Source organism: Ictidomys tridecemlineatus, chromosome 3 (genome assembly GCF_052094955.1).
Source record: "Ictidomys tridecemlineatus isolate mIctTri1 chromosome 3, mIctTri1.hap1, whole genome shotgun sequence".
NCBI classification, from domain to species: domain Eukaryota; kingdom Metazoa; phylum Chordata; class Mammalia; order Rodentia; family Sciuridae; genus Ictidomys; species Ictidomys tridecemlineatus.
In genome coordinates this window covers 205,987,284-206,012,779 of record NC_135479.1, presented here as the reverse complement: position 1 = coordinate 206,012,779, position 25,496 = coordinate 205,987,284, and the positions used below count along the sequence as shown (strand labels likewise).

The window sequence follows — 25,496 nt, the reverse complement described above, 5'->3', positions numbered from 1 at the left end:
TAGTTTCTAAAATATATTCTCACCAGCAGTTCTGTAAATTGGGATTTCTAGCAGTTCGAAGGCAGCCTTTGGTGATAATATGTTTCTCTACGTTTCTTTGGGAAGGAGAAGGAGCTTCTCCTTCTATTAAATAGACACACACAAAACAAAGTCAAAGCTCATGCATGGAAGTAAGTAATGAAGAAGGAAAAGGTGACAAAGAGTGGAAACAGCGTGGTGGGAGGGCAGAACATCTGGGATCCATGGGGCCTTGAGCAAGTCTGTACTGCCAACTTCCTATTTCCCACCAAGCAAACAGAAGCTCCCACAATGGTCCTGTGCTGTGGTTTGAGCATGGTTTTGAGTGTCCCTCAAGCATTCATGTGTGGAAATTTAATCCTTACTGTGAGGTAGTAAGAGTCCTGAAAATTGACTCTAGTGTTTAGAGGAAGGGCCTATGGGCGGTGATTAGTACTGGTTAAGCTCACCAGGGCGGAGCCCCAGGTTGAATACAGGTGGTTTGATGAGAGAAAAAGACCATAAGAGACACACATGCTTGCTGTTTCTGACCATGTGATGCCCTCTGTCACTTCCAGACTCTGCCAGCAAGAAGACCATCATCAGAAGCAATCTTTCAACCTTGGACCTCTAGAGCCATGAGCCCAAATTATCCTCTTTTCTCTACAAGGTATGTAACTTCAGGTATTTTGTTATAATAACAGAAAATGTACAAAGAGACCCTCCTTTACACATCTGTGTTGCACACTCCACTCCTGTGACTGGCAATGCTCCCAGCCACTTCTGGAGATCCCACCCACTGCAGTTATGCTAGGACATTGCTCCAGCAACCTCCCCTGAGACTTTTCTCATCTGCATGTGAACATGCTACAATTTCTCTCATCTTAAAAAGTCTCTCCCTTCACTCCGTCTTCCCTTTTCCTCCACCTACCAGTTCATTTCCCTTATTCTCATTATTGAACAACTCCTCAGAAGAATGAGCTCTCTAATCCTTCTCCCTCTTTCTAGAACTCACTCCAACCAGCCCTTTGCCCCATGACTCACCAAAGCTGCTCTAATCTAGAGTCTGATCCCAGGGCCTTCAATACGCAGGAGTGAGTGGTTTCCCAGGACCCCTCTTTAGCTGGGAGATCACCACTGAACACTTGGTACATCCAACTCCTGCCCCAGATCTCCTTTTAGGTGCCTTGAACTTGACATGTCTCAAACTGAGCTGCCATCCGACTCTCACCAACTTCATCCAGAATCTTCCCTATTTTAGTTAATGACAAGTCCAAGTGATGGAGTCCTAACTTCCTTCTTCTTTTACCTCATTATGAATCTGACTTAACTGAAAATAACTGTGCTCCACTTGCAAACCCCATGCAGAATTTGATTGCTTCTCACTACCTCCACTACCACCAAATAATCCAAGCATCTCTCCCTTTCTCTCTCTTTCTCTCTCTCTCACACACACACTCTGCCCCTCCCCTCACCTGGGAAGTAACCTTTTTTTTTTTTTTTAACAAAAAATGTAATTTAAAGAAGATGCCTGTCAACTATAGTTTTCCTCTTACAGTGGTATTAATTGTCTAATAAACATTTTAGAAATATTAATTTGTAATAGTTCATAGCTCATGGTTGGAACATAAAGAGATGGGGCTGAAATATAATAGTTAATGGTATCTGACACAGTCCTTGAGACATATAAACTTATTTTTCCCCTATTATTTTGTTCTCTTTTCCTAGGGTGTTGATTATAATCCCATGTGGATATTAAAGGAAAATGATAGTAATTATATAGTTTATTGCTGCTTATTAAGTGATTACCATCCAAATAGTATCTCAACTTTGACTTCTGCCACCTATGGTCTGTCCTCACGTACCAGCCGGGACATCCTGTTAGGTCAGTGGCTGCTTCTCTCATACTCAGGAGATCTGGAATCACAAAGCCCTCCAAGGTCTGGCTTCATTCCCTCTTGGACCTTACCCATCCTGTTTTCTTTACTCCAGTCACCTCCTCCTACCATTTCTCAAGTGAGCCACGAGGCCCACTCCAACCTCACGGCCTCTGAACTTGCTGTGCCCTTGGTTTGAAGTGCCCCTGCCCTAATCCTGAGGGCTGGTCTTAGTGCAAGGCTCAACTGGCAAAGGGCTCTGCAAATAAAAGATGCTAATAGAGCAAGGCCTACTGGTGAGTACCAGGGTCACCCAGAGGTTACTGACATCCAGTTGGGTCCTTTGGGGAGATCGGGTGGGGACAGAACTGCTGGAAAGTGCCACTTTCTGTGCTGTGTCTGAGGAATGGAGAGGCAGCAACAGGTGTTTTCCATGCATGGCTCAGCTAAACTGCCCTTTCAAGGAAATGTCACCCTGGCTTGCTGAGATTTGGCCATCCCCCCATCTACGCCACACACTTCTCTCTTCTGTGTCCCCTGATGCTGTGTGCATGGCTTATTCTCTTAAAGAGCTCACAACTGGGCTAAATCAAGATATCTCAGCAATAAACGGACTTCTTCTTTCCTAAATTTAGGCCACATTCAAGCCCAGACCCATTGGTTTGAATTTCGCAACAACACATTTCTGTTTTTGAGAGTCGAGTCTGTTAGTGCCCTCTCAGAACTGTGTTGAGCCTAGTGTCGGAGACCACTTACTTACCATCTTAACAATCCCCATGGACTCTTCTTTGATGAAAAGTAATAAATGGTGCTGTATTTCTTCCCCATAAATCTTGGGAACAATAGGTGGAAATTTCACTATCACATTAATGCGGTCTGTAAAGCCAACAATCTCAAACTCCGGTGGCTCATACAATACTGTTTAGAAAACAGAAACAAAATCCCACCTGAGTTGATGACTGCATATCAACAACACCCCCTGTTGTTTGAACACGGTCATTTTGCCAATTTTTGTTCGGTCTTCTAAACAAAATTAAAAATGACTCATTTTTATATTTCAGTAATGAAATCTACTACTACTAACACTTAATCATTGTAGAAAATATGTATAGGCAATTGTCTTAATCATCTTTTGTGTATATATAAATACATGCATATTCACATGTATTAACTAAACGAGGATACACATATTTACAAACATAAATATGCATATATATACACACACATACACACACATTTATAAACTAAAATTAAATAACTTAACCTACACTGTTTTTATGATACATAATTTCACTTAACCACATTTTATAAACATATTGACACATATTTACCTACATCAAAGGCCAGTCTGAAAGTTTATTAAAGATTATAAACAGAGATGAAGAAGAATATGGGCCAGAGACCATATGTGGTTCACAAAACTCTAAACTATTCCTTCTTTGGTCCTTTACAGAAAGTCTACCAGTCCCCTACACCATAATTGTTTATGGTTAATTCAGTTCCTTCAAGTGGCTGAACTGTGATTTAACCAATTCACTGTTTTGAACATTTAGATTATCTCTACTTTTCTGAACGGAACTGAGGTATCAGTAAATATTTTTGGAACTAAATATTTGCATTTGTCCTAATGATGTCTTTAGGGCAAAGTGGAATTCTGGATTTGCTCAGGTTTTTGGGGGGGGTGGGTGGGTACCGGGCATTGAACTCAGGGGCACTCGACCACTGAGACTCATCCCCAACCCTGTTTTGTATTTTATTTAGAGGCAGGGTCTCACTGAATTACTTAGTGCCTTGCTTTTGCTGAGGCTGGCTTTGAACTCCTGATCCTCCTGCCTCCCCAGCCCCTGGGATTACAGGTGTGCGCCACGGCACCTGGCAGTGCTCACGTTTTTAATACCACTGCCCAATACCTACAGAAGGACTGTGTCCAAGGACACTCTGCATTCCTTCTAGTCCTCTCTCTTTATGTACTTTTCATATTTGTCATTTGGACCACGAAAAAGACCTCATTATTACTTCATTACACATTCTTCAACAATCCCAACACCACAGTCTATATACTGTGCTCTCCTTTCCTTTCTACATATACACACAGATATGACTGTTCGTTCCAAAGGTGCACTCCTGTTCATCAGTCTCACAAGCATGGGATTCAGCCATCATCACGACTTTGTGAAAACTGTGTGTGTGTGTGTGTGTGTGTGTGTGTGTGTGTGTGTGTGTGTACACTCCCACCCACCCTGTAACAGGGCCAAAGCTGACCCGTTCTCTTGGAAACAAGTTGAAATTTGGAAAACTGAAAAAAGTGATGAAGCTGGACCTATTAATGCAAATACCTTAGGGTGTAGACACTGGGTACAGAGAAAGGAAGGATGAAGGAGACCTATGCTCTTTGCCTCTGTGCTGCTTTGGGCCCTAGCTGTATACACATCTGGGTGTTTGCACGTGCAAGATGTAGCAGTTGAGTTTCAATCTGGGGTGGGGTTGTGGTACAAGGGAAATACTGGCCCAAAGAAGCCTGATGTTTAGATACAAGGTACTTGAACCCTGCTCCTCACTTCCTGTCAGAATGCAAAGTGAACAGAAAAATAGCAGCTACTAATGCCCAGGAGAGCTTGCTTTGCAAAGAACAGGTTCCATTCTCAGGTAAGAAAGCTGAGACTCAGAGCAGCTCTAGTAACTAGTCCCTGTTACAGAATGAGGAAATAGCAAGCCACAAGGAAGCCTAGCTCTGAATCCAAGACACCTTTGCAGCCCTTCCTTTCTCACGGCAGAGCAAATAATGATGATCATGAGGAGGAGGAAGCCATAGAGAAACAAATTGACTCACTGTTGGAGGACAAGGTGGAGCTGCTGCAGTTGAATAGCATCGCTTTCCCTCGGAATCCCTGCACTTTGAGAACATAAGTCTCATGTGCTTGTTTCCACACATCCGTTACATCACAAAATGGCGTGGTGACATTTGTACAGCTCTCAATAATCTCCATATCGTCCGTTTTACTTTGGAAAGGAAAGAAATGGAAAATGGAAAACTTCAGCATTTTAGGTATTTAGAATCCAGTCTGTGTGCCCCACTTCCTCATTTCCTTTAGGGCCCTGCACAAATAACGTCTTCCCTAACCACCTTATTGGAAATTCAATTGATCCTTTCCCCACCCCCACCCCTCAATCCCTCTTACCCTTTCAACATTTTTCTTCATAGCATTTATCTCCACTTGTCACATTATACCTGTATTTGTTTAATGATGTCTCCACTTTCAGAATTTCAGCCCACAGAGGGTAGGGACTTTGGCTCACAGATGGATCTACTGGCATATAACAGGTGCTCAGCAAATATTTGCTGGATGAATTAATGAATGAACCTTGGGCTTTCATCATAGAGGCCTTAGATCTTTCTCCCCCTTCAGGACAGTAATGACTGCTTTTCCAGAGACTCCCTCCCTCCCTCTCTAGCTGAAAGCCACATGGTCTGGTCCTAATTCATCCCTGAGCTAGTTTAGAGACAATACAGATATCTGTTGTACCAAGCCACAGAAAGGTAGGTAGACAACACATGTGAGCACTCAGTGCAGAGAGAAATTTTAAGGCTTTAGCAGGCAGAGGAGAAACTCACAACACGTCCTCCCCTGGGCCAGCAGCAAAGCTACAAGCCAAATAGACCATCAGCGAAAGGACACTCCAAGGGGCTACTGGATCAAAGGAACCACTTATGGTAGCAATGTCAGATGCGGGAAGAAGGGAGACAAAGAAGTTTTCCATCCATTATGTCACTGATTTTCGAAACACCCCTAAGTGGTGGCATTAGCACACAGAGGCTGAGCCCCAAGCTGAGTGTCAAGCTGGTCAAGGATCCTACCATCTTAGTACTCAGCATGTGCTGGATTGGTCCAGACTTCTCTATGGTGTCCCACATGCCTCTCTGAGTAAAGAAAACTGAACATAAACCATCAATATGGTCAATAGACCTTTGGACTTTTGGAAAACACAGGACTTTTAAACATTCAGATTGACTGAATTAGAGAAATCATTTGTGAGAACCCTATAACTGTTTTGCTTCTGAGGTTCTGACAGGTAGATATTGACTTTGGTAATAAATACTGCTTTGTCAAAAGTAGCTTTGGATTATGGAAGCATTCAAATTAATTAAAAACAAATGGGTGACAAAACTATTTCCTTCCTTTACTGCCACAAAAATACTCTGTAATATAATTTTCTTTGTTTACTTTAGTTGCATTAAAAAAAGAAAACAAAACAAACCAGGAGAGAATACAGTAGACTTTACATGACAAGAAGTTCAAGTTGAGCACAATATTTAATTTTATACACCTCCTCTATTTTATCACATTGTTACTAGTTCTATAATTATTATATTTATTAGCAAATAAACACGTATGTAAGTATGAAAAGAAAAAAAATGAATGGGTGTTTTACCTTTGGTCAAAAAGACTCCAATAAACAATGGGGCGGGGGAAGACACCACATAATCAAAAGATGATATGTTTAGGAAGAGAAAAACGAGATGTAACCAACCTCATGACTGTATACCATAATGTATAGTGAGTTGGCACGGTGGATTGTTTTTCTAATTCCCACGACAGAATTAACCGGAAATTTCGAAATGTCATCTTTAAATTACAACTTCCATCTGAAAGACATAAAGAGAACAGGAGGAGAAAAGAGGCTTTCTGGCCACTGTTCAGTCTGTCCCTTGGGATCTAGGACTGGGGCTTCTGCAGAGAGACGTCTTCTGGAAGCCTGGTATCTTGGAAACTCCAGACATGGGAAATTAACTAATACAGCTTATTAATGAGTAATATGCTGTCAGGGTAGCAAAGCTTAGGAACCAAGAATTCGGCACCGTGTAAACAGAATTTGGACTGAAGGGCTCCTCCAATCAGGGACTTTCTGTAGCTCACCAGACCAAAAGGATCCAGTTCATCCTGGACTCTTGGTATGCTTCCCACTCCCTTCCGGCCCCTCCAGAGGCAGTTCAGCTCCGCCCACTGCAAGTTTTCCTTCTTCGGGATTCTCCCTGCACTAATCCCCTGGTCATGGGTAGGAGGGCATCTAATGTGTGCTCAGACTGGTCCTTCCTGGGCATTGAAGCCCCACAACAATGCTATGTCACGAAATTTTCTAGACCGTGAGATTAGTTATGCGGTGGCAGGCACTGGAAAGTGGCAATGGCGAATGGGACTAATGCTCCTCTTGTCAAATCCTGATTTTCTTTGGGAAAATTTTGAAAGATCACCTAAGTTTTCTGTGGTTAAGGCCCAAGGCCTTTGCTTCCTGGTTGCTACCTCCTCATCCCCACCATTTAGCAGAAGGCGATACATACATTTAATATGGGAAGCTATTGAAGTTTTGTAGACAGATTTATATATGCAGGTAAGATTTAATGAAAGATTATTTTTCTTTATTTGGAACCAGCAGGTGGAAGAATGTAAATTAAATAGAAATTATTTTTTTGTTTGGCGTAGCGTGTGTCTCCTTATTCTTCTCTTAGTGAGACTACTGGGAGCTAGATATTTTTTCAAGGGGTTTGTAAATGATCTCTAGTATCAATTTCTTATAATAGTTTTGTGAGACAAACAAGAAAATCAAGAGTAGTTAATCTGACCTCCTTTTACAGAAAAAGGATTCCAATAAAATAAGCAATGTATTTGGGATCAAAAAATCAAATTTCCCATATTTTATACATCTGAATGGTCACCCCAACACTTTGATCCTATCCAATATTTAGTCAAGCCAAGAACATCTCTTACCAGGAAGGTTGTGTGAAGTGACGAACATTAGACTCAGGTACACTAGGAAGAAGAAAAACAAGTTAGAGAAGCAAGAATGTTTACTCTGGGCTCAACCTAAAACAATCTAGGTTTGATATTCTTTTACACTCATGTATTAATATTGGATTGAGACTTTGTTGTACTAATAAAAATACTCAAGTAAATGGTTCTTAGTTGACATTGGTACCATGACACATGGTCCAAGCAGTGTCCTGAGGGGGTCCAAAATAAGAGATGGATTTGGGAGCTGGTACTCACAATCAGGGTTGGGCTGATTGAGGGAGTTTCCTAAGAAGCAGTTATCTATCTGAAAAAAAATTCTCAGGTATGAATAAGCATATTGCTAACCAACACACTTTAAAGGGTGGTAGAAGAAGATAGCGTATTTTAACGGGAATTGGTGAGTCTCATCCCCTTGAGGTTGTGGGGGGCTCATTTGTTTTCTGGGTATCACAATGGCTTTAGGGGATATGGGGCCCCTGGCATTTTTAGAGGTGGAGACCAAGGATGCTGTACATTGCCCAGTGCGTGGACAGTCTACACTTGTCCGTGAACGGATGCCTACTGATGAAATATGGAACAGAAGACACTAAGATACTGAACTATTATCAGAAAGAAGGCAGAGAAAAGGCATGAATGAATAGGACTCCAGGGAAAAATAAAAAAGATCAATAATAAATGAAATGCAGAAACCTAAGTTTAGGGATGATTTTTCTCTGGGGGAATGGTAAGAGAGAAGGGGTTTGGCCTCTTCCCAAATATAGGGGTAGGGTGATAAACTCCACAATGGACTGGAGTGAGGATAGCAGGAGAAATCGCTCTTTCAGTTGTACACAAGGACAGTCCCCAACAGTGTTGTGGCTTATGTTTTTCCTGCTCATCTATTTGGTTCCCTACAATTAATATTAGGCAGAAACCCATATTGAATCCAAGCCATTGGCACTGACTTACTACCTTCTGCTGAACCCCTGACACTGGGCGGGTCCATCTGGGTCCTGCAGCCTAGGAAATCTGTTTGCTCTCTGGGTGAAGAACACAATGGCATGCTCTTAAACACCCGGGGCGAAAAGCAGCACTTACCCATGAGGCACAAATTGCGTGATCTGACAGCTGAGGAACCGTGGCTCAGGAGCATCATTGTTAGTTGTTAAGTCCTTTCTTCATTTTCACATCTGAAAGGAAAACCAACATTAGGTGTTCAAAATTCTGAAGTTCTAATTAAATTGTAAGAATAAAAATGGGGGCAAAGACATGACAATAAAAGGTCAGCAAGAGGGCTGGGGATACAGCTCAGCTGGTGGAGTACTTCCCTCACCTCACATACACAGGCCATGGGTTCAATCCCCAGCAGCAAAAATAAATAAATAAACAAGAAAGAGGGAACTTCCTGGCTCCAGCCTTTCCAAGCCTGCCAAGAAGCTGAATCATTTACCCCATTTACTCAAACAGCTCTGGCACCAATTTCTTAGCTAGTCATGGTCATTTGGTTAAAAAAATTTTTAAATCCATTACAAAAAAAATGTGAAGAGTCTTGTTCCTCTCAGAAAACTTTTATTCTGGTGAATCCTTTATGCATAGCAAAACCAAATATATATTCTGATTTTCTCCCACTTTTTAGGCAAGAGATAGTATGTACAGACTCTATTCTTGATTTTTTCCACTTCATATATACCTGGGAAGCACTTCCATCCAAGAAAATATTCTTGCTTTTGTTTTAAAAATAGTCGCATGATGTTCTCTTCTATGGACATGCTATAATTTATGTAACTAGTCCCCTACAATGGACATTTGAATTGTTTCTAATCTGTTCTGCAAGGAATTCTCTTAGACACATATCATTTTGCACATGTGAAAGTCTAAACACAGGCAGACTTTCAGATGTAGGATTGCTAGGTACTAGGATTTGGATGTGTCCTCTAAAGTTCATGTACTAGAGAGTTAATCCACAATTCAACAGCTGAGAAATCTCTCCATAATAAACCTTGATATTGAGGAAGAAGGTTTATTATGGAGAGAGTTTGTTGTAAATGCAAGTTTGGTCCTCTCTTGCTTTCTTGCCATGCGATGTCCACATTATGATGCAGCAAGAAGACCCTCACCACATATGGATGGCCCCTTGACCTTGGACTTCCTAGCCTCTAACACCATAAGCAAAATAAATTTCCATTCATTATACATTATCCAGCCTGTGGCACTGTGGCATGAAATGGGCTAAGACACTAAGCAAAGGGCGTATGAGCCAGCAAACCACAGAGCCCAGTTAGGATAATTTCAGAATGACTTTAATCAAAGGACTATGTATAAATGTGTGAGCAAAACGCAGGCAGGCCATAGGGGAGCATGCAGTTCCTCCAGATAACAATAGGGGGCGGTGGCGGGGCTGTTACCACTCAGGACTTGAAGGGAAAAGGAAAAGGTGCTAATACTGGAATTTGGAAGCAGAGAATCCTGTGAGGAGCTGACAGGAGGCCCAGGTGACTGCAGGGAAGGGATCAGGGATAAATATCCTTCTTTTCTCCTTTTCTTTTCTTGGGGTTTCCCACTAGCTAATCAGAAGCTTTAAGGCAAAGGGGCAGTGGTTCTCTACTGGACAAGAGCCTGGGCAAAGTGGAGGGCAGGGAAGGTGGAAGGGGTGTCTGGAGAGGTAGTTAGAAGAGACCTGGCCTTGGGGCTACGAATTTGTCATTTTGATAAAAACTGCCATACTGCTTGCCCTTGGGCTGCACCAATTTACATAACTACCTGAAATGCGTGAGAACTTCTGCTTCCCCACAGTGTTTTCATAGAGGTATCACCAAGCTTTTTATCAGATTTCTAAGTGCAAAAATGTCCTCACTAACATTAATTTGCATTTCTTTTATTCTGAGATTAAGTGTCCTTTCTTATATTTAAGAGCTCTTTAATAACTGTCTATTCCAACTTTTGCCCATTTTTCTATTGAGTTGTGGTCCTCTTCTTATTAATTTGCAGGAACTTCTTTTTAAGTATGAGGGAAACTGATCCTGATGATATGAATCACATCTTTTTTCTCTCTCTCTCTCTCTTCTCCTGGTTTGTCACTTGCCCTTTGACTAGCTTGTGATTTTTTTTTTTTTTGTTGTTGTTGTTGTTGTTTTTTAAACCACTCAGAAGTTTCTGGGTTTTGTTTTCAGATTTAAAGGTACCATTGGCCTGCCATGTTTGTGTTCGAGTTTTCCATCTGTGGATTCAACCAACGTAGATCAAAAAATGAACAGTTGTACTAAGTATTATATGCAACCCAGAGATTACTTAAAACATACCACAGGACGTGTTATATGCAAACACTATGCCATTTTATGCAAAGGAGGTGAGCATCTGTGGAGCTGGGTGTCCATAGGGGATGCTGGAACCAGCCCCAAGGACACTGAGCAAGGACTATTTTCTTCCTCATCCTCTGGGTTCTGAGTCTTAGAGTCTTCCCTACTCCAAGGTGAGATGGGAATTTTTCAAGGAGCCCCAATCACTTATGTCCTTCTTTCTTTCAGACCTTTTTTCTCCATCCAAGCAATTAGGTCCTATAGGTTCTGTCTTCAGTCCCCCCAAATATTAAGGCAGTACTGAACCCCCTGTCAAAATGGGAAAGGACTGTGAAGCAGCAAACAGAGCTCAAGCTACAAACAACTTGACTTTAAAAGTCTTATTTATTTATTTTTATTGGTACTGGGGACTGAATCCAGGGGCGCTTAAGCGCTGAGTCACATCTCAGCCCTTTTTAAAAATATTTTACTTTGAGACAGGGTCTCACTAAGTTGCTGGGGCTGGCTTTAATAATTTCATAATTTCCTCCTGCCTCAGCCTTCCGAGTGCTGTCGTTCCAGGTATGCACCACTATGCCCCACTAAAAATTCTCTTGACTTCCATGGTTCCCACTCGTGGTATTCTTTTAGAAAAATCCAAGACACCTCAAGTTAAAATTTCTACTCCTGATGCAAACTCATGCCCATGAAATACCCAGGCACCTTTCTTCACAATTTATCCCATAATATATTCCAACATCGGCTGGAATATCTTTGTGATATATGTTGTCATCTTTCCTGTCATACCTCCATGGCAGCATGGTTATGGACATTCCTCTAGATGCAGGGCACACCTGGAATTGGAGAATGTCACATCTGAGGTTACTGAGTTTTGCTTTAACATCTGACCTGTGCTCTCCTTCATCCTGCTGCTTTTTTTCTGATCATGGTACATCTTTGTCAGGTGTCTGTAGCAAGACTCAGTCTCTTCAAGAGCCAAGAAAACACTTGGGAGCGTGCACACGTGCATGCACACACACACACACACACACACACACACACACACACACACACACACACAGAACTAGAAGCCCTGATTACCCCCTCTAGTCCACGGAATGCCTCCTTCCTTGCTGTGTTCCTGGTGACCCATTGTCTACTTTGAACCAGATGTCTGATACCAGATAATTACTTATTTGCAAAATCTAACTTTGAGTTTTTGGAGTCCAGCCTGAATTGTTAATGAGGCTCCTTAAAACTCTCCCTATGAATAGATCATTCTTCCTAATGAGAGCTCTGTTGTCTCATTTCTGAAGCCTGGGCATCTCAGTCCATCAGGGCCTGGCATGTAGAAGGGTCCTACACTTGGTTTAATGCTCTCCTGCGGCCATCTTAAAATTCCTAATAATTTCATCTTTGAATCTGTGTTTGTTACTGCCGGCAATTTGGAGCACACAGAGGGCTGGGAGCTTCAGCTCATATTTGGATCACTTCCCCATCCCCAACAGGATGGGCTCTCTGTGCCCCTGACTGCTGCTACCCTTTGGGTGACCCTGACCGCTGCTACCCTTTGGTTGGGTGTCAACTGCATCAAACTGGAAGAGGGCCCAGCATTCCCTGGAGCCCTCCTGGTGCCAGTCCTGGGAGGTCCCGGTTTGGTGCTCCAGTCCCACCATGGACTATGCCAGGTAGAGCAGAGGCTATTCTCTCTGGGCTGGCAGTGCATGCCTCACTCAGGGACAGCTGGCTGGAGGTTGGGTCTGGTTGAAATAATCTCTAGGTCATGCTTGACCCAGGTGCTAGCATATTCAGAGCAGCGCTTTAAAGGCCCTTGGATGTGGCCAGTATGCTGTGGGTTAGGATGGTGGGTCCTTGGGAAAGGGAGATGTAAAGCTTGACTTCACCAGAGACAGAGGGAGTTAGCAAGAGGTGGATCCTGGCAATGTCAGGCGGCATCCTGGTGCCCAAGGACACTCCCTTGGTTTGCATCTTCCTGAATCTAGCTTGAGTTTGCTTTTTCTAGCTGGCTTGAAGAAACTTCCCAACATATGTTACAAACCCCAATTCAGTGTTTTGTTGGAATTAAATGCTCTTTTATCTGCATTTAAATATGATAAATCTGATATCTGCACAATATGCACAACTGCTAAATTCATGCTAAATGATTAAAATTTTACTTTTTGACTTAGAATGGCATTAAACAGGAAATTTAAAAATATGACAATGGGGGAGGGTAGAAAAAGGGAGGAAGAAAAGACTTCCTATTTTTCTCTTTAGTGACCCTTGTCCTTGCTTTTTAAATGACTGGACCCTACATTTTTATTTGTTCTGGTGGACCCTGCAAATCCTGCCGCCAGCTCAGTCTTAGCCCACCATGGCCCGACAGCATGCAAACTCCAAAGACTGAATTTAAGGCTGTCACCAACTTTCCAGTTTCCCCTGGAGTCACTGTCCCAACCATCTGCTAAGCTCCAGACACAGATCACCCCTGGCTTGGTCTTCTCCATTCTGGGGGTCTCTTACCTGGGAGCTGTCCTTGCCACTTACACGCCAACAAACACTACTGATTTTCAGAGTTTAGCTCAAGCCTGGATGAAATTCTTCTTCTCTGAATTCCAACTCCTCCTAAGTGAACAGACAGACAACCCTCAAGGAACCTGCTATCTCACCAACCCTGGTAGGCAGCATAACTGTCTTTTCTTCAATCCAGCTGGCCTGGGGGTTGGGACACTGCCAGGCAGCCCGTGAATAATGAATGGACTGGATTCAGAAATATTATACAAATACAATTCTACAACTTTTCCTGGAAATTAAAAAAAATACAAAAGAGTACAAAGAAGAAAGTAACAATGATCCTTATTGCTACTATCCAGTATCGGTCATTAATACCTTCACATGTCTGTTTCAAGACTGTTTTTCCACATATATTTTTTGTTTCTGTAAAAATTCAACCTGCTCATTAAAAAAATAATGTCTAAAAGTACAGATCCCAGCATCCAAATATCATCATTCACATTGGGTGAACATGATCCCACAGATCTTCCTAGGTCCTTCAATGCAAATGCAAGTACACACACACACACACACACACACACACACACACACACACACACACATACAGGTTGATTTATAAATTTAAATCTACTTAGGAAAAAAAAATGAAGCAAAGCTGAAGGAATTGTTGAAATATAAAACTTTTTTTGTCCGTCAGAAAGAATAGTGTGCGGCACTACCATATCCCTCTGAGGTTTAAAAAATTTTGAAAAACGGTAGGAAGTTACACTATTAAGTATTCACAGTACCTTTTAATTTGAAACCATATTTATTGATCCATGCTTTGAAAGATCAGAACATTAGCATTCTAATGTTTTTTCTCCCCCACTTTCTTTTCTTTCTTTCTTTCTTTTTTTCTGTATATACTTTGGTCTGGAATTATAAAAATTACATCTAGTCTACATACAATTTCTATAGATGTTCTGTATTGTTTCCACACTTAAATAGAATAAATATCACATCTCCTGTACTATTTTTTTTTACTTCTGTTATCTCCTTATGTTCTCTCTTCTTGTAATATTTATTTTTTAGTTGCAGTTGGACACAAAACCTTGATTTTACTTATTTTTTATGTGGTGCTGAGAATCAGATGCAGGCAAGCAGGCAAGTGCTCTACCCGGTCCCAGCCCTTCTATTATCTCTAATTGGCCATTTCCTGGAATTTGTTTTCCAGGCAGATTGTGTGTGTGTGTGTGTGTGTGTGTGTGTTTTCTTTCTTTCATCAGGCTCATGGTGCTATACACTCTGCTCTACAGAGTTGTGAAGGTCCCCCGCTGACTTTCAACTTGAATGACAGAGTCCCTTGGGGAAAGGTTCTTTCCCTTAGAACTTTACCCTCAAATCATTACATTCTGGCCTTTAGTGTTCCACTGATCGATTTTGTTTCTCCCTCCTTCAATTTTTCTTCTTGCATTCCTAAATAGTTCTTTTTATTTGACTTGAAACCATTTAAAATATCTTGGTGCTGAACATTTCCATTTGAAAATTTCCTGGAAATGGCCAGTTCTTTAGTTTACAGACCACTTTTAAAAAATCTTCATTTCAATTAATTTTTTTTGGTCCTATTTTTATTTGTACTTTTGCACCATTTGTTGGTTTCTCTCTTCCAGGGATCCAGTTATCCTAAATGCTTGGTTGTGTTTGGCCTATCTTCCAGATTAGATTCTTTCTAATTGATTTCATCTTGTCTCTTTCATCCCCAAGGGGGCTTACATCAAGCCTTTCCTCTACTAAAATATTTTAATACTTTCTCTCTTCTTTCCTCTAACTTATTTCTTCAGTTATTGTGTTTTCATGATCTTCAGTTTATTCCATTATGTCTGCAATCTTTCTTTTAATGTTCATTTAGATTTTTTCTCATTTTTGATATTGTTCGAATTTTTATTGAGTTGTTGTAGGGTGTACAAATTTCTTTGGTTTCAAGATATTTATATGTGTACACACACACACACACACACACACACACACACACACACACACGGGACTCCTTGCAAGAACAGCTCCTTCATGGTGCACTATCTTTTTGATAGGTTTTTGTATTCAATTTGCTAGAATTTTATTGAGAATTTTTGCATCTATGTTCATTAGAGATATTGGTCTAAAGTTTTCTTTCTTTGATGTGTCTTTGCCTGGTTTTAGAATCAGGGTGATATTGGCCTCATAGAATGAGTTTGTAAGTGCTCTCTCTTTTTCTATTTCCTGAAATAAATTGGAGAGTATTGGTATTAGTTCTTCTTTAAAGGTCTTGTAGAACGCGGATGTGTATCCATCTGGTCCTGGGCTTTTCTTGGTTGATAGGCTTCTGATAGTGTCTTCTATTTCATCATTTGAAATTGATCTGTTTAAATTATGTATATCATCCAGATTCAATTTGGGCAAATCATATAGACTCTAGAAACTTGTCAATGCCTTCAATATTTTCTATTTTATTGGAGCACAAGTTTTCAAAATAATTTCTAATTATCTTCTTATCTCTGTAGTGTCTATTGTGATATTTCCTTTTCCATCACATGTGTTAGTAATTTGAGTTTTCTCCTTCTCTTCGTTAGCATGGCTAAGGGTTTGTAAATTTTATTTGTTTTCTCAAAGAACTAACTTTTTGTTCTTGGATGGGCAGAATTAAAATTGTTAAAATGACCATACTACCAAAAACATTATACAGATTTAATGCAATTCCAATCAACATCCCAATGATATTCCTCATAGAAATAGAAAAAGCAGTCATAAAATTCATCTGGAAAAATAAGACACCAGAATAGTTAAAGAAATCCTTAGCAAGAAGAGTGAAGCAGGTGGCATCACTATACCAGATCTTAAACTATACTATAGAGCAATAGTAACAAAAACAGCATGGTATTGGCACCAAAATGGTAGACCAATAGTACAGAATAAAGGACATAGATGCTAACCCACATAATTACAGTTATCTTATATTAGACAAAGGTGCCAAAAGCATACATTGAAGAAAAGATAGCATCTTCAACAAATGGTGCTGGGAAAACTGGAAATCCATATGCAAAAAACTGAAATTAAACCCCTATCTCTCACTATGCACAAACCTCAACTCAAAGTGGATAAAGGACCTAGGAATTAAACCAGAAACCCTGCATTTAAGAAGAAAAAGTAGGCCCCAATCTCCATCATATCGGATTAGGCCCCTACTTCCTTAATAAGACACCTATAGCACAATAATTAAAATCAAGTAATAGAAACTAAAAAGCTTCTTCTCAGCAAAAGAAACAATCAGTGAGGTGAATAGAGAGCCTGCAGCTTGGGAGCAAATTTTTACCACTTGCACATTAGATAGAGCACTAATCTCTAGGATATATAAAGAATTCAAAAAGCTAAACTTAAAAAAAAAAAAAAACAAACCAAAACCAAAACAAAACAAAACACAAATAACCCAATTAATCAATGAGCCAAGGAACTGAACAGATACTTCTCAGAAGGTGATATACAATCAATCAACAAATATATGAAAAAATGTTCAATATCTCTAGCAGTTAAAGAAATGCAAATCAAAGCTACTCTAAGATTTCATCTCACTCCAGTCAGAATGGCAGCTAATAAGAATACAAACAACAATAAGTGTTGATGAGGATGTGGGGAAAAGGTACACTCATACATTGCTGGTGGGATTGCAAAATGGTGCAGCCAATATGGAAAGCAATATGGAGATTCCTTGGAAAACTAGGAATGGAACCGCCATTTGACCCAGCTATCCCATTCCTTGGTCTATACCCAAAGGACTTAAACACAGCATACTACAGGGACACAGCCACATCAATGTTTATTGTGACATAATTCACAATAGCTAAACTGTGGAACCAACCTAGATGCCCTTCAATAGATGAATGGATAAAGAAAATGTGATATATATATATATATATATATATATATATACACACACACACACATATACATATATGTGTGTGTATATATATATATATACATATACACATACACATATACATACAATGGAATATTACTCAGCAATAAAAGAATAAAATTATGGCATTTGCAGGTAAATGGATGGAGTTAGAGAAGATAATGCTAAGTGAAGTTAGCCAATCCCAAAAAAACAAATGCTGAATATTTTCTCTGATATAAGGAGACTGATTCATAGTGGGGTTGGGAGGGGGAGCATGGGAGGAATAGACGAACTCTAGATAGGGAAAAGGGGTAGGAGGGGAAGGGAGGAGGCAAGGTGGGGTAAAAAAAGATGGTGGAATGAGATGGACATTATTACCCTAAAGTAAATGTATGAAAACAAGAATGATGTGAATATACTTTGTATACAAACCAGAGATAAGAATAATTGTGCTCTATATGTGTAATATGATTTGTAATGCATTCTGCTGTGATATATAACAAATTAGAATAAAAAAATTAAAAAAAAAAAGAACAACTCCTTGTTGTTCTTTCCCTTTCTCCCCCATCTCCCCTGCTGTACTTGGAAGGCTTCGGTTACCTCCTACTGTGACATTGTGCAGTGACATCTTGACTTCTTTTTACTACTGGTACATTGAAGAAAAGATAGCATCTTCAACAAATGGTGCTGGGAAAACTGGAAATCCATATGCAAAAAACTGAAATTAAACCCCTATCTCTCACTATGCACAAACCATAGTGTGTTCTGGAAAAGCCAGGGAAGCTTCTCCAGACCCTGCCTGAAGGATTGGTGCTGGGATAGGAGAGGAAAGAGAGATCAGTCTGACACTCCTAGGGGGTTTCTGTAAGCATCCTGCACACCCTGTTCCCTGTCCCTATGGGTGAGGTGAGGCACAGTCAACAGTTTGGGCATGACTCTAGTGCAGGCGCGCCCTGCTCCCCATCAGCCCTCTAATTTCCCATCTCACTCGCCCTGCCCAGCACAAATGCATCCTGCTGTCACATATAACAAATTAGAATAAAAAATTTTAAAAAAGAACAACTCATAGCTGATTATGTCTGGCAAGACTTTTATTTATTGCACTCTTTCTTATTGATTAGGGAGAAATTTTCAAGATTTTTGTTGACTTGCCTGTTTCTAGTGGTTAGGGCACACTTTTTTTTTTTTTTTTTTGGTACTTGGGATTGAACTCAGGGGCACTCAACTACTGAGCCACATCCCCAGCCCTATTTTGTATTTTATTAGAGACAGGGTCTCACTGAATTGCTTAGCACCTCGGTTTTTTGCTGAGGCTGACTTTGAACTTGTGACCCTCCTGTCTCAACTTCCTGAGCTGCTGGGATTACCACCTGCACATTAGATAGAGCACTGTGCACCACTACACCCAGTCACACTTAAATTTTAAACATAATTTTGGGCCCTCAGAATTGAAAAACAGTCAAGCAAACAAAAACCAGTGATAAAGCTTAAGGCTTTCTGGTTTATAAAGTAAAGCCCTGGCTTCCTGGGGTAACTGAGTGTGTTCGTTTTCCTGCTGGCTCCAGAGAACATTTTCAGTGGCTCCCAACTACTTATACCTCATGCTACATACCTCTTTTCTCTACCCCTCCCCACTCTTAAGGCAGCCAACCTCCTCTACTAAAAAACAACTTTCCCTTTATTTTTTTCCTGGATTGCCTACCACTAGTTCATTCTGTAAGGAAGAAAAGACAAAGAAAAGAACAGTGGACCTTCAGTATCCCTTGGAGATTGGACCTAACTCCTAGTACACCAAAATTCAAGGATGTTCAAATTCCTTACATAAGATGGTGTAGTATTTGTGTAGAACCTATGTACATCCTCCTACATGCTTTAAATCAATACAATGTAAATTGTTGGTATGTTGCATTATTAGGGGATAATGACAAGGAAACATGTTTGTACAGGTTCAGTACAGACTGTTACTTGAATCTGCAGATGCAGAACCTGCAGATGAGGAAGGCTGACTATAATGTCAGGCAATATGCTAGTTTACTAATATTTAATAAATTATAAAGCAACTTTTTATTTTCCACATTAGAACATTTCTTTACTTAGAGGGCATTTCCAGTAGTATGACACATAGCATGCCTTACAGTGATTTTTTTTAAAAAACTTAGTTACATATAATTTTAGTGCATCAATGGAATTTTAGTTTGGATATTAGTTTTGATAAAACATGAAGATTAATAATAAAAGAACATACATGTCATTGACTCTTCAATAGTTTGAAGGTCTATTAATGTAACAGGAAAATAAACCCAGTGTGGTTTTGTGTGGATGTGAGTGGTGGAGTACATATTTTAATATAAATTTCACTTCTAAGACAGTACCTCTTGGACTATGATCCTTCTGGTTTCTGTCTTAAACAAGGTACCTTTTGTCAAATAATCTGAACCAAATCTCACGCAGATTTTTCTTTAACTTTTAAATAAACGCAGGAGAAACTTTGGAGGAAAGACAGGTAAAGAATGAAGAGTCATGCAGATTTTTGATGATTTAAAATTGAAGACAGCCTGTAAACTACAGAAACTAAAAGTTCAAGCTACTTCCTGAGACAGAAAAAAATCTTAACCACAGCCAAATTGCTAGTGACATTTATTAGTTTCCTTAGAGAAGATTTTGGTATGGCCTCTTCCATCTGCCTAAATAACTACAGTCGGATTGGCAAGGGTGGGACTGGGGACAGCTGGTGGGACAAGCTCCTGGGTCATGACATGAGGGGGGTGGGGCAGCAGGACTCTGGTGCTAGAAACAGTACCTCCCACCAGGTTCTGTCCCAGGCTCAGGCTAAGTTTTAAGACCTCTTGCTAAGCAAAACAAGGACATCAGATTTTAGTAAAACACAAAAGGAGGTGAGACACCCATAATTTTTCCATAAAGTCATCGCCAGCGCAATAAATGGATGGGGGGGGGGTCAACTCTCTAGGGCAGATAACTGGTTTGCTCTGAGTGGAAACACAAGCGAATCACCCAATATATGCAGAATATCGTGACATTATGTCATCCCTTCCCACCCAAGAGGGGCCCGCTCTTGGGTGGGGCTGCGGGGTCGCTGGAGCGCAGGAGCGCAGGAGCCAAAATGCCCAGGACAGGGAGGCTGGGCAGGAGGAGGCGGAGTCCGGGAGTGAGGCAGGAACAGGAGGGGGATTCCGGGAACTAACTGCAGGCACAAGGCCTTGGTTCTGCTGTAATCGGCACCTGCGGCCTCCGCCGCGACCCGCCGCCCGCGCCTTACCCTGGCAGTTCGCCCCGCGGTGCGGCTCCGAGACGCTCCCCTCCGCCCACTCCCGGCCGCGGTCGGCGCCGGGGTTCGGCTCCCGCGGCCGCCAGGGCACTGCTGGCGATCCCGGGGGCAGTGTCAGCAGGCGACCTCTTCTGACGGGCGCCGACTAGGCCGGCGTGGGGCAAAAGCGGTCCGGAGGCCGGTGGTGGCCCGCTGACGGCGCTGGGGAGGGTCACCTGCGCGGCCCCGGCTCTCCTGGCCGCCGGGCGAGTGGAGCTGACAGCCGGGGAGCGCTAGCTGCAGTCTCCGGACGCGGGGCGGGGACTCCGGGCTGACGTGGGCGGGGCCGGGGCGGGGCTACCAGATGAGGTCATTTGCATCTGCTGCTCACTGTCCCAACCTTTGCTCGCCTGGGTCAAGGGCGGTCCACCGAGGAAGGGCTGATGGATTCCTGTCTGTTTCGTTTCCTGCAACGAAGTCATCGCCAGCGAAATCAATGGACAGGAGGGCAGATAACTGGTTACGAATATCACCCAATAAAGGCAGAATATCTTGACATTCTGTCATCCCTTCCCACCCAAGAGGGATCCGCGTTCCCCGGGGCTAGAGCGGTGCACTCACAGACATTCAGCACAAACGTGTTGAATGAATGAATCAGGGAAATGGATCCTTTCCTGTCCCCCAGCCCCCAACTTAAAGCTAGTGCTCCCCGGCTTCTAGCTTTTCTCACTACTTTTAAAAACCTATCTGATCATGATTCTCCAGTCAACAAAACAGGGATTAAAAATACCTACCATTCAGTTGTAAAGACTTGGCAGGTTGGGGGTTTAAGAAGGCCTTTGTAGACATCGTTACCCACCACCCTGATCCTCAGTGTGTCTTTCTTTCATGCTCCTACCCACGCTCAGCCCCCGCTTCTCAAGATGTTTCAGAGTAGGTGGACGGGAAATACAATATTAGTTCGTTTACCTGATATTATATCCTTTCAACTTCCAAAACAGAACATGAGGCAGCTTTCGGTAACATGTAAGTATATTCTGGCCTGGCGCGATCGTGCACCCCTGTAATCCCAGGGACTCAGAAGGCTGAGGCAGGAGGATCACAAGTTCAAAACTGGCCTCAGCAACTTAGCAAGGTCCTATCTCCAAAAAAAAGGTGGGGGGCACCAGGGATGTGGTGGTTAAGCACCCCTAGGTTTGCTCCCAGGTACCAAAAAAAAAGTGTATGTATATTCTAAATATTAAAGATATGAAAATGAAAATGTTAAAATCATTTCCAAGAAGAGGAGGGAAATGTTATAAACCTAGCCTATGATAATTAGGCTTTCACTTTTACCTTCTGGTGACTGAGGAAAAAGAGAACTCCTCCTTTTCAGATTATGCTTCATAATTTTTGTAGATGGAATAAAAAGGAATATTTTCATCTGTGGAGTCTAACCTTGGCTGATACTCCTTTGTAGGCTAGGAACAGGGGTATTCATAAAGTGAATGCCACCGCCCTACCTATCGTGTAACGCTGGGCAGAATTCCCACCAATCCCACAAGATTGAAGGGAACTCATTTGGGATCTTGATTCCTTACAAAAGACATTCAACATTGACAATGTTTTCAGCCACCCTTTTAGAGAAGTTTCAAAAATATCCTCTGTAAGAGGGAGAAAGACAATCCCAAACTCCATGTACCCTTTTATATAAACATATATATTAATACAGAAATATGTCAAAATGTTAACTATGATTAATTGGAGATGGGGCAAACAGATCAATGAAACAGAAGAGGGAGCCTAGAAACAGACCCACACAAATAGTCAACCGATCTTTGACTAAATAATAAAGCAATTCAATGGAGAAAGGATAGCCTTTTCAACAAATGGATCTTAAGTGTCCCCCAAGGTCCTAGTGTTAAAGGGTTAGACCCCAGCTTGGTGCCATTGGGAGGAGGTGGAAAGTCTAAGGGGAAGGGCCTATTGGGAGGTCTTAGGGTCACTGGGGGTGTATCCATGAAGGAGATCATGGACTCCCTGTCTGGTCTTCTTCCTCTCTCTTTCACTTCCTGGTCATGAGGTGAACAACTCTGGGCTTCCTGCTTTGATGTGCTGCTTACCACAGACCCAATAGCAATGAAGCCTCCATCAGGGACAATAACCTTGGAAACTAGAAGCCAAAATAAACTTTTTTTTTCTTGTTAAGTTACAGTTCCAGAAAGCTAACACTCACAAATTGGATATGCAAAAAGATGAATCTAGACACAGATTTCACATTTTCCACAAAAACTAACTCAAAGTGGATCACGGGCCTAAATATAAAATATAAAACTTGAAAACAACTACAAGATAACACTGGGGAAAATTTAGGTGACCTTGGGTTTGGTGATGACTTTTTAGACACCACACTGAAAACACAATCCTTGAAAGAAAAGAAAAGAAAAAAAAGATAAATTTGGCTTAGTTTTAATTAAAAACTTCTTCTTTGTACGGACACTGTAAAGAAGAAAAAGTCAGACTATAGACTGGAGAGTGGGAGAAAATATTTGTAAAACACGCATCTAATAGAGGGCATGTATCCCAAATATACAAAGAACTCTTAAGGTAAGCATAAACAACCCAATTAAAAACTGGGGAAGGAATTTGAACAGACCTTTCATCAGAAAGACAAGAGATGAAAAAATAACATATAAAAAGATTCTTGCTGGGCATGGTGGTGCACACCTGTAATCCCAGTGGTACAGGAGGCTGAGACAGGAGGATCACAAGTTCAAATCCAGCCTCAGCAAAATTGAGGTGCTAAGCAACTCAATGAGACCCTGTCTGTAAATAAAATGTAAAATAGGACTGGGGATGTGGATCAGTGGTCGTGTGTCCCTGAGTTCAATCCCTGCTCTCTGCCCCTCCCCCACAAAAAAAGAGATTTTTAACATTGCACATCATTAGAGAATTACAAATTAAAACAAGGTTTGCTGTGCCCCTATTAGAATGTCTAAAATCCAGAAGACTGACAACCCCAGATGTTAGTGAAGCTGGGAAGCAACAGGAACTCTCGCTTCTTGCTGGTGGGAATGCAAAATGATACAGTTACTTTAGAAGACAGTTTGACAGTTTCTTAGAAAGCTAAAACATCTTACTTTGTCCTCCAGAATCATCCATTTACATGTTCAGGCGGAAACCTACACATAAACATTTATAGCAGCTTTATTAATAATTTTTGCAACCTTGAAACAATCTTTGCAACAATTATTTTACAAACTTGAAGCAACAATTGCTTCAGCATTGCAATGATTGTTTCTTCAATAGTTAAATGGGTAAGCAAACTGGGGCACCTCTATACAATGGAATATTATTCAATAATAAAAAAGAGATGAACCACTAAACCACAAAAATACAGGGAGGAACCCTAAATGTGTACCACTAAATGAAAAATAATCAGTATGAAAAGGCTACGTACTATATTACTCTAATTCTATGGAAATCTGGGAAACATCAAGCTATGGACATAGTGAAAAGTTGAGAAAAAAACTCAGTGGTTTCCTGGATTTCAAGGTGAACAGGATAGAGATGAATAAGTGGAGCCTAGGAGAGATGGGTGACAATCAATCTTTCGTAGGATTCCATAACGATGTCTACATGTCATTGTACATTTTCCAAAACCTCTAGAATGTTTGACACCAAGAATGAATCCTGATATAAACCATATGACTTTAATTCCTAATAATGTATCAATATTGGCTTGTCAGTTGTAACAAATATTCCATTCTCATGCAAGATGTTAGTTATGAAGAAAACTGCATGGAGGGAGATGGGATATATGGGAAATCTCAGATGTCTATAGTCAAATTTTTTTTCCTGTAAACAGAATGCACATCTGCTTCTTCCCTTAGTACATATTTTCCTAGCATCTCCCATGCCAAGCTCTGCTGAAGGTGTTGGAGACAGTGTGGGCTATATGGTACAGAAGGAGTCACTATCCCCTCACACTCTAGTGGGTATGGCGATGCCTATGCAAACCCTGGAGTGCACAAGTTAATTTCAGGATGACATGAAGGCAAAGCGACAGGTGATAAGCTGCAGAGGGCCTGGGAAAGCGGAGGACATGAGACAAGGCAGTGTGGAAGGCCCTCCCTCCACGGAGGACCCCTGAGCTGAGACCTGAACAAGGACCATCCTGGGGCTGTGGTCCACAGGGCTGGGCTGGAAGAAAAGCAAATGCTGAAGTCCAAAAGGCCCAGCCAAGGAGGAAAGGAAGGAGTCCTCTGTGGGGTTGGGGTGACTTGTCCCTTGGGCTTGAGCAATGGTTGGATGGAGTATCATGTTTGACATGAGAGACTGAGGGAGCTAAAGTAGGCTGTTGGGACAAGGGTACGTATTTTACTTTATTTTATTTTTTAATGAATAGGTTGTATTTTTTTAACCTTTATTTTATTTATTTTTATGTGGTGCTGAGGATGGAACCCAGGGCCTCACACGTGCTAGACGAGCGCTCTACCACTGAGCCACAATCCCAGCCCAGTTGTATTTTTTTTTTTAAGATCAGGTTTCAGTTTATGGAAAAAAATGAGTGGAAGATAGAGTTTCCATATAACTCCTTTTAATATCCTCCTCTGCTCTGCCCTGACAATTTCCTATTATTATATTAACATTTTACATTAATGTGGCACATTTGTTACCATTGACGAACATAATCCATACATTATTATTAACTAAAGTCCATGGTTTACAGTAAGTTTCAATGTTGTTATTGTATGCTCTGTGATTTTTGCCAAACATATAATAACAACTGTATTACTATATTCCACAGAAGAAGAGATTTTTTTAATATTTATTTTTTAGTTGTATTTGGACACAATACCTTTATTTAATTAATTTATTTTTATGCAGTGCTGAGGATGGAACCCAGGG

The 25,496-nt window shown here is 41.2% G+C and overlaps 1 protein-coding gene across 3 annotated transcripts in view; it reads right to left on the bottom strand.

The window, feature by feature from the left end:
- Ifnar2 (interferon alpha and beta receptor subunit 2) overlaps positions 1-20,936 on the bottom strand; it is a 32,161-nt gene extending 11,225 nt beyond the window's left edge. The window contains exons 1-6 of one of the 3 annotated variants that reach the window (XM_013357829.4): positions 20,619-20,936; positions 8,741-8,832; positions 7,640-7,681; positions 6,405-6,519; positions 4,705-4,874; positions 2,635-2,792 (exon numbers count right to left, since the gene is read on the bottom strand). In XM_013357829.4, coding sequence (XP_013213283.2) covers positions 2,635-2,792; positions 4,705-4,874; positions 6,405-6,519; positions 7,640-7,681; positions 8,741-8,798 — 543 coding nt within the window. In that variant the 5' untranslated portion in view covers positions 8,799-8,832; positions 20,619-20,936. Of the gene's footprint in view, positions 1-2,634; positions 2,793-4,704; positions 4,875-6,404; positions 6,520-7,639; positions 7,682-8,740; positions 8,833-11,724; positions 11,815-13,440; positions 13,562-20,618 lie in introns of those variants that run through there. The other 2 variants (XM_078044551.1, XM_078044550.1) reach the window with 2 other exon arrangements.
- Between the last annotated feature and the right edge of the window lie 4,560 nt (positions 20,937-25,496).